A 10,466-nucleotide genomic window follows, 5' to 3' on the forward strand; every position below is an offset into this window, starting at 1 on the left:
CCACTACAATTGTTCAAAAAGTATTATGTGAACAACAAAACCCCTTCCTTGTTAATTTAGAATTTGAGTTGCAAAAGGAATATTCACAAATTCTTGATCAGGAAGAGTTGTTGTGGATGCAAAAATCAAGAGCCAACTGGCACAAAGATGGGGATAGAAATACTAAATTTTTTCACATGACGACGGTGGTTCGACGCAGAAGAAACAAAATTGTTGGTCTCAAAGATGACAATGGGAACTGGGTGACTGATAAAGAGGGCCTGAAAAATATTACTATCAATTATTTTCAAAAGTTGTTCTCTGATGATATGACTTGCACAGGTACTTCTACTCTCCCTAATTTTTTTCTTGTCACTGATCAGAGTTTTTTAGATAACTTGTTGGTCCTTGTGAGTAATAGTGAGATTAAAACTAGTATGTTTACAATTGGACCTTATAAAGCTTCTGGTCCGGATGGCTTTGCTGCGTGTCTTTACCAACAGTGCTGGGAAATATGTGGTGCTGAGGTGTGTGATTTGGTCAAGCAAGTTTTTACTACTGGGGAAATCCCATATGATCTCACTAGGACTTTAATTGTTCTAGTCCCAAAGGTGACTAGCCCGCTATCTATGGCGCAAATGAGGCCAATTAGTTTGTGTAACACCCTCTACAAGACCATTTCGAAGATTTTGGTAAGTCGGCTAAGACCCCTACTTAAAACTTTGATCAGTCCTAATCAGGCTAGTTTCATCCTTGGAAGACTAATCTCTGACAACATCGTTCTAGCTCGAGCTCCTTCATAAATTTAGACACTCCAAAGGGAAGAAAGGTTTTGTTGCTTGGAAAATTGATCTTTCTAAGGCTTATGACAGAGTCAACTGGGGTTTTCTAGAATTTGTGCTTAGAGAAATCAAACTCCCAGTGGCTACAATCAAGATTATTATGCAATGTGTTACCACGGTTCACTTCCAAGTAAATTTGAATGGTGAAGCTACTCCTTCCTTTACTCCTGAAAGAGGACTGAGACAAGGTGACCCCCTCTCCCCTTATTTGTTTGTGTTGTGTCTTGAAAAATTATCCCATCTAATTAGTGAGGCTGTTGTAAAAAAGGAGTGGCGAGCAGTCGGTATCTCTAGAACTGGTCCTAAGATTTCCCACCTTTGTTTTGCGGATGATTTACTCCTTTTTGCTGAAGCTAGCACGCGATAGGCAAGAGTGATGAAGAGATGTCTTAATAATTTTTGCCGAGCTTCTGGTCAGGTCGTGAGTTTTGAAAAGTCCCAAATCTTCTGTTCCCCAAATATTCCAAATAGTCTGGCTGCAGAGATTAGTAGTATTTGTGAATCTCCTTTGACTTCGAACCTTGGGAAATATCTGGGGGTCCCATTAATTCATTCAAGACTAAATAAGGCTACTTATCGAAGTGTGGTGGATAAAGTGCAGCAAAAGCTTACTGCTTGGAAAGGCAAGTTGCTTAGCTTGCCTGGCAGAGTAACTTTAATTCAATCAGTGACTGCTTCCATTCCTTTGTACACTATGCAAACTGTTTGGCTCCTGGCTAGTACATGTGAGGAGTTGGATAAAATAAATAGGAATTTTTTATGGGGGAGTAGTGATGATGTTTCGAAGGCTCACCTTGTGAAGTGGGACACAGTTTGTAAAAGCAAAAAGAAAGGCGGTCTTGGTCTTAAGCAAACTGATCTTATAAACCAATCTATGTTGGCCAAGGTAGGATGGAGATTATTGCAACACAAGGAGAGCCTGTGGTCAAATGCTCTAATTCAGAAATACCTAAAAGGTAATGTTTCTAATATTTTTTGCAATGAAAGGGCAAAGCACTTGCATCCTTCTCCTACATGACATGCTATTAAACATGGTGCAAATATGTTGAAAAAAAAGGGATAAAAATAAGAGTGGGAGAGGGGCTGCACACTTCCTTTTGGACAGATTATTGGGTTAGTGATGGGCCATTGATAAGTCGGTTTGGGAGGGTGCCTCAAGATAAAGTTGATGACTATTTGTCTCATGGCACTTGGGACCTGGAAAAGCTAAAGGATGATTTACCACTTGAAATGGTAGGTCATATTACGTGCGTACCTGCTGGATTAAGTTGTAAACCAGATATTCCTATTTGGAAGCATACTACCACTGGCTCCTTCAGTGTTAAATCAGCATATATGGCTAATTGTCGGGAGTCGTCGAGTATGGATGTTAGCTGGGCTTTTATATGGAACATTAAGGCTCCCCCCAAAATTAAATATTTCCTTTGGTTGCTGCACCAAGATAAACTCTTAACAAATGATCAAAGAGTTAAAAGGAAGATGACCATGACTGCCAATTGTGATATTTGTGGTGCCCTAATGGAGAATGCAGCTCATATTGTACGGAATTGCCTAGTGGCAATTTCAGTTTGGCATCAGTCACTTATGCCTATGAATCTGAGTTTGCTGCAGGTTGCTGATCTTCATACTTGGGTTGCAAAAAATTTACACAACTCTACAATTTTGGCTTATGGAGTGGAGTGGTCAACCATGTTTGCTTTCACTTGCTGGTTTCTCTGGAAATGGAGGAACAAAAATATATTTGATCATGGGTTTGTGTTTCCCAACAACCCCAGACACGTCATTCTTATGGCTGCTGCAGATTGGACACAGGCCAATATTGAAAAAACTAGAAAACCCACCCGTTCTCTCACTGCTCTCTCTTGGCAATATCCGAATGAATGAGTGATTAAAATCAATACCGACAGGTGTAGAAAAGGTGAGGATGGACACATTGCTGCTGGGGGTGTACTCAGAGATAGTTCTGGGCAGTGGATGAGAGGCTTTGCTGTCAACCTTGGTGTAGGTGTAACACCCCGACTCCAGATTAAATGTTTATTTTAATCGATTTAATTAAATTTACGAATTTACCATTGGGGTAGGGGTAAATTGGTCACTTTTTGATCCGGAAGGATTTTGGGACCATGAATGGTATTTCTGGGTAGGTGGTACCGAGACGAATTCGTAGACACGCGGTAGGCTTGAAATGGAGTTGTAATGAAAAAGTTACGGGCAAAACACTTCCAATGGCAAACTTGTAATTATTTCAAAAAGTTTGGTAAAAATCAGATTTTCACTTCAGCTTTCTCTCTCTCTCGCGCTACACTCTCTCTCCTCAGTCTCTCTCTCTCCCCGACGTCAACTCTCTCTCTCCTCGGTTCGCGCAGCTCCGGCCACGGCAGGACCCGAGACCGGTCCCGATCGATCCGCCTCGACGCCCCGACCAAGACCTGCCCGTTTTCCCCGTCGAAAACCACGAACTCGAGCCGCGAGCTCGACTGGTTCGAACCGGAGCTTGCTCGCCGTCGCGCCGCCGCCTCCGCCGCCTAAACTCGGTGATTGAGGTATGGTTTCTCCTCCTTTTTACGAGTTCTAGCTGATGTTGGTATAGGTTTGGATCGATTGTGAGTGTAGAAAACCGATTAGGAAAACCTAGGGTTTGGGCCGAATTTCAAACTGAAATTCCGGCCAGTTGCCGCCCGAATTGGGCCTTCCCGTAGTTGAAGAAAGTGATCCTGACCTCGAGTAGAAGCTAGGGTAGGAAGGGTGAGCTCGGGTGTGGAGTTTTTCCGTTTCCGGAATTACTCTACACACCCACGCGCTGCTGGCGCGTGTGGCGGCGCGTGGGCGAGTCTGGTGAGGATGTAATTAACCCGATGAGATCCTTAGGTTGTCACGAGCGTGTAGGAATTCGCGGATCTCAATTCGGATGTCGTTTGACTATCGAACGGATTTTCGCATATTGTGCGTTATCCGGGTTCGATAGATTCCGACCGTTAGATCTTTCCCGAGTTAAAATATGTTGTTCTAGGAATTCCTAGGACCGTATGGGACTTCACGAATTATGAATCGGAACCCCGGATGTTCCAATTCAAAAATGCAAAGTTTGCGGGTTAGCGATAACCGTAAAATCGTGAATGAATCCTAAACCTGTAATTGGACCTTAGGATACCCTCTTCAACGTACACGTATGGGGAATTTGGGGAATTAATCATTTAACTTATGATTTCCGCTTCGACGTAATTTTATACCAATTAACGGTTCGTATTTCGAAATAGGTGTTTCGATTGCACGTACTCAGCAGGCAGGACCCTCACGTGGTCAGGCAGCGTGGGATTATCTGTGAGTGGACTTTGTTTTAATCATATGCATGGTTTTAATTGATGAAAGTTTCTGCATAATGTTTTGATGGTTTATGGAATTTATATATATTATATTCATGAAATGATTTTGTTGGTCGAGTAGCTTTGGCTATATATATATATATATATTCGCTATAGGTGAGATATTGGGGTAGTTGGAGGTTGATGTGGAAGAATGTGGTTTTGGAGAGAAGTTGTGTGATTACACTACGTAAGTACCTTCCCCAGTTACTAGTCTCACTCGCGGCGTTGGATGTTCCGGCGTGTGAGACACTTTCCATATGCGGCGTTGGATGTTCCGGCGTATGGGAAAGACTTTGTATAGAGTTTAGGGTCATCACCATGGCGTTGGATGTTCCGGTGTGTGATGACCCAGTCTGCGCGCGTAGGACATAGTTTGGAAGCTACACATGGCGTTGGATGTTCCGGTGTGGGAGCTTTGGAGTTTCGTCCCTCGGTTGGACCGCTCATCCCTAGACGCAGGATAGCACCTGGAAATCCTGCGAACTAGTCAAACGATCCCCCAGTTGGATTGTTTTCCCGGTACCTAGGTGGTGTGTTGAGTATATCGTATATTGTATAGCTATTTATTTTATATATTTATAGGTATACTTATATGGATATGTATGGTTGAGTGGGTAAGGAATTAGTAGCTTGACAGGAGTGGTAAGATTGAGAGTATAGGGATTCCTCTTGAAGGAGATAACTGGTGTTTTTGAAATGTTTAAATGAATTAAGTTTTGAGTAATTATTTATTGTTGCGTGAACCTGCATGTCCTGAACATTATTTTTACATGGTGGGGTTACTATGTTGTTTTTAACTGCAAATCTGGTTTTTGTCCACTCACATATTTTCTGTTTTGCCCCTCCCAGCCAGTAGTCGCTCCAGGAAGCGTGCAAGTGGTGTACGAAGCTCAATCTGTGCATCTTTCTAGTTAGGAACTGAGTAATTTCTTCTACTCAACTGTTCTTGTAATCTAAATTCAGTAGATGCTCTGTATTGCCCTTGATAGATTTTACTTGTGAGGCCGGAGGCCACTTTAGCGACTTGTAAAATTGTGAAAGCATGATGTTGGTTGGGATTATTATTACTGTGTATTGCAGGTTGGGTAAATTTTGTTGGGATTGCTTATTTAACAGGGGAGACTCTGCCAAAATTTTGGTAGAAAGTCTCGAGTTTTAATTTAGTGGGCCCGGCATCGGGATGATGTCGGATTAAAGACGGGGTCCGCTTCGGTTTCCGGGAAATTCCGGGGCGGGTCCTGTCAGTAGGACAAGTCTTGGAAGCTGAGTTATGGGGCATCTATCTTGGAATGAAAATTGCTTGGGATATAGGTTGCAGTGCAGTTGTGCTTGAGTCTGACTCAGCGACCGCAGTACACCTGCTTAACAAAAATGTGGAAGACTTTCATCCTCTTGCTACTATGTTGTGGGGATGCCAAGATTATATAAACAAAGTTTGGGTTTGTTCTATTCATCATGTATATCGTGAGTGCAACATGGTAGCGGATAAACTAGCTAAATTGAGTTCATGTCTTGAGTTAGGTTTGTCAACTTTCCAGGACCCTCCTGACAGTATTGGGTCCTTTTCTTAGTGAAGATTTACTTGGAGTCTGTAGGCCTCGAGCCATTGTTTAATTTCTTTGTTGGGCATTAGCCCCGTTTCTTCACCCCAAAAAAAAAAAAAAAGTACTTAACCAAATGCAATTGCAATAGACGTTTGGTTTAAACTGGTTTCAGTCCTGTTTCCAGTTTTTCCAATTTTGGACCGGATTATTATTATTTTTTCAAATTATTATTTTTTAAATACAAATTCCTACTAAAATTTTATTTTTTAGGTTTGAAAATTTACAAATGATCCAATTTCATGCAAAGAGAGATATTGGGCCTAGAAAAGAATGATGTTTTGAAGTTGGATTTTGGGAAATATTAGTTATAAGATTAAAAAGGTAGTATTGGATTTAAATAATTTTGTAAAAAAAATAAAAATATACACAACCAGTTTGGTCCGATTTGTTAAGGTGTGAAACTGAAATCGAAACCAATTTGAACTGGTTCGGTCCAGTTTGTTGAGTTTTTAGTCAACTGATTTGTTTTCTGATTTTTTCCATCCGGTCCGGCTAAGTGTTCCGATTTTTCAGTCTTGATGCCCACCCATAGATATAACTATTGATATGAAGCTATTGAACTGTATCATTGCAAGTAAAGTTGTAGTTCAATTTAATCGATGTCAAAATAGTTCAATAAATTAAACTATTGCATTGAACTATTGAACAACCATTGTGGATGCTTAGGAGCTTGGAATGTGTTTCAAATTGCATACCTATGTTTGGTAAGTGCACTCTTGTTAATGCAATTATGAACTCATAGATAAGGACTTCCCATGTAGGGGCGAAGTTCATGCCCTCGGCTTACCATAGAAAACTTTTTTCCCTCACTTGAGAAAGCATTTAATACTGTTTTTTCGGACTAACTTACTCATATTATTATTTTTAAATACCACTTTTTACACCCTTAAAAAAACTCTTCATATATTAACCTTTAATAATTAAAAAAAATCAAGGGTATTGTTGGAAACTTAATAACTTTTCATTCATAATACTGCACTAACCAAATATGGGAATGAAAAATAGTTGCATTTCCTAGTCCTCATTTCCCACCACTACCAAATGTGGGAATGAACATCCTCTATTCCCATCTCGTTGGATTAAATATGGGAAATTTATTTCTACAAAGTTCAATGGCGAACCACACGGGCCCTAAGGTGACTATGCCTTTTGGATTTTGCTTTTGTTTGCCTTCGGCTTATTCATACTCATTCACAAAATAATATCATTTTTTCACCATTAAACTTAGATAGGCGAGCCCAACATGGCCAATTTATTAAATAAGTTTACTCTAAACAGGTTGGACCGGCCCAACATAGCCTATTTAACACCTCTAATTAAACACCTATAGAAACTCATGATATGTTTTTGTAACAATTTCTAGTAATTTAATCACGCACACATGACATAGCTTTCTTTTGAGAGACTTTTTTTGTTCGTTCCTCCACTAAACTCAAACCCTATTCGCAATTCCCTCTCTTCATCTCTCTCTTCCTTTCCTTTTCTCTGGTCACAATGCCTAGTCATGTCAAACAAAGACGAGATGGACTATTGGGGCACATTGGAAATTTCAAAAAGTTTTGGAAGAATAAGAACCGAACCGAAAGTCGAGCATGAGGAGGACTGTTAACTTTTTCTTTTACTTTTTTTCCAATAAAACAAATCCCACCCGTTTACAGGTCTACAACCAATGTTTCTTTTATCCCAAAAAAAAAAAAAAGGATTTCTTTAAAAAAAATACAAATTCGTTCATTATAAAAATATTGTTTTAAAATTTTCAGTATTACATTAATGACAAAAAACAAAAAACAAAAAAAGGAAAACCACAACACCATGAAACTGTGGGTGTACGGTCTGGTTTTGGTCTTAATCAACTGAGTGCGCCGTACAACACTCTACCTTTTACTAAAGAACGCTTTACCTTTTATTAGAGAATGCTTTTTTGTTTGGTTCTTTAAACAAAACAAAAAAAAATGATTGAATGAATGAATTATATGTTTCTGAAACGTATTTGTCTGTGTCATGTTCATGTCCTTGTGTCTTGCTCCTTCTTTTCCCCTCTGTTTTTCTATGATTTACCAGTTTTTCTCTGTTAGGCAGAGGTGAGGTTTGCCTTTACATACAACAAACTAGCTACCTTCGTTGAAGAGCAGAAGACCCCTTCTTCTTCTTATTTTTTGTCTTTCAATTATACGTGAGTCTCAGAAAATGGGAGGACAGAGAACTCTAACTGATTCAGGAAGCAGATCGTCAAGCTCATTCATTTTACAAGATGATCAAGAAGGCTTTTCACCAACCTCATCAAACGCACTGGTACTTGTCCAAAACGCACCAATTGTCTCCTCCTACAATGAGAGAATCCGCCCCATTCTTGATGCCATTGACAAGCTCCGCAGCCTCATGGTTATGGAGGAAGGCATTCAGCTCCCCACCATTGTTGTTGTGGGAGACCAGTCATCTGGCAAATCCAGCGTTCTTGAGTCCCTCGCCGGCATCAGCCTACCGCGTGGACGGGGAATCTGCACAAGGGTTCCTCTCGTAATGAGGCTTCAGCACCACTCTGATCCTGAACCGGAGCTTTCACTGGAGTACAATGGCAGAGTTGAGCACACTGATGAGGACAATATTTCTGAGGACATTGTGAATGCCACCAATCTGATTGCTGGGGACAGCAAGGGAATTTCAGACACCCCATTGACCTTGTTGGTGAAGAAGAATGGTGTGCCTGATTTGACCATGGTTGACCTCCCTGGAATCACTAGGGTTCCAGTTCGTGGACAGCCTCTGAATATCGCTGATCAGATCAAAGATATGATCATGAAGTATATAAAACCAGATGAGAGCATCATTTTGAATGTTTTAGCTGCTTCTACTGATTTTAGCACATGTGAGTCAATTAGCATGTCGCGGAGTGTGGACAAAACTGGTGAGAGGACTCTGGCTGTGGTTACAAAGGTTGATATGGCACCAGAGGGACTGCTGGAGAAGGTTACAGCTGATGATGTGCATATTGGTCTTGGCTATGTCTGCGTAAGGAACCGGATTCGAGATGAAACGTATGAGGAGGCGAGGACTATTGAGGATCGATTATTTGAAACTGATCCTTTTCTTTCAAAGATTGATAAGTCTGTGGTTGGAATTCAGGTTTTGGCTGACAAGTTGGTCCAAATTCAAGCTGCTAGCATAGCTAGAAACTTGCCTGATATTGTAAAGAAGATCAATGACAAGCTGAATTCTTACCTTTCAGAGCTCAACAAAATGCCGAAAAAGCTCTCATCTGTTGCTGAGGCCATGACTGCTGTTATGCAGATCATTGGAACATCCAAAGAATCACTTAAGAAAATTCTTGTGAGGGGAGAATTTGATGAGTTCCCGGATGACAAACACATGCATTGCAAGGCTAGGCTTGTTGAGATGCTCAATAAGTGCTCAGATCAGCTTCACGAGTGCAATGTGAGTGACCCCAAAAGTAATTTCTTACTGGAGGAGATTGCGATTTTGGAGGAGGCCAAAGGTATCAACCTTCCCAATTTTGTTCCGCGCAATGCTTTTCTTATAGTTTTGCAGGGTAAAGTTAAGGGGATTTCGAGCATACCTATTGGGTTTGTTGAGCAGGTTTGGAGTTATATTGAGGATGTGGTTTTGTCTGTGTTAAGGAGAAATACAGAAAACTATTACCATGTTCAATTGTCTGCCAGAAGAGCAGGCCATAATCTTATTGAAAAGATGAAAGAAAGGTCGATCAATTGGATGACGGAGATAGTGGAAATGGAGAAACTAACTGATTATACATGTAATCCGGAATATCTATCCGAATGGCATAGGCTCATGACTGAACAAGAAACATTCATCCAAAAGGTCTTGCGTGACGCTGAGATAAACATAAATGTAAAGGGAATTGGGATGGTTGAAGTTGGAGGTCTAAGGAAGTACACACATGTCCTGTTGTCTCAAGCTTTCGACTTGAAAATGCGGATGACTGCGTATTGGAATATTGTGCTGAGAAGGTTGATTGATATCATGGGTTTGCATTTGCAGCTGAGTGTTTCAAACCTTGTGAACAAGGACCTGGAGATGGAGATTATGAATGAGCTACTGGGACCTAACCATGGTGGTGGGATTGAGAGGATGCTGGAGGAACCTCCATCAATGGCAGTGAAGCGCCAGAAGCTTATCAAGAGCATCAAAAAGCTCAAGGAGTCTAAAGAGGTTGTGTGTAAGATCATGGACGACAGGTTTACTTACGCTGATTACCTTGTGTGATAGATAACTAAGGAGTCCAGTTAAATTATGGTATGTTTCGTGTGAAAGAAGGCATTTTGCCAATGATGTGTGGTTGATCTGTTTGTACTTAATTATGGATCTGCATTTTGTTTATCATGTACCTGGTTGGTTGATGTTCTTGTGTGACTTAATTATAAGCACATTCTGTTTTTGTCTTTTGGGTTGCTAAACCTTACCCGGCTTGCTCCTGGAATAGGAGGAAATTTCTATCCTCTGTTCCTTCCTAGATCTTTTAATTCATGACACTGGGGGTGATGGTAGAAACACCTTCCTTTGTCATGATCACAATTGGAACCCTTTTGGGGGCTTTTCTCTTTGAGTTGGGACCCTTGTTAGTCTTCCATTTGGTCATGGGAATCTATTGGTATTTGCTTTTGCCACGCTCAATGCGAATAATTAATCACTTCCCAATG

At 40.7% G+C, this 10,466-nt stretch overlaps 1 protein-coding gene across 1 annotated transcript; it reads left to right on the top strand.

Moving 5' to 3' along the window:
• Positions 1-7,724: 7,724 nt before the first annotated feature.
• LOC117619704 (dynamin-related protein 4C-like) lies at positions 7,725-10,208 on the top strand. Its single transcript, XM_034349710.1, has one exon. The coding sequence runs from the start codon at positions 7,978-7,980 to the stop codon at positions 10,030-10,032; it is 2,055 nt and encodes a 684-aa protein (XP_034205601.1). The 5' UTR covers positions 7,725-7,977; the 3' UTR covers positions 10,033-10,208.
• Positions 10,209-10,466: the final 258 nt, after the last annotated feature.

The sequence above is a fragment of the Prunus dulcis genome, chromosome 2 (assembly GCF_902201215.1).
Source record: "Prunus dulcis chromosome 2, ALMONDv2, whole genome shotgun sequence".
NCBI lineage: Eukaryota > Viridiplantae > Streptophyta > Magnoliopsida > Rosales > Rosaceae > Prunus > Prunus dulcis.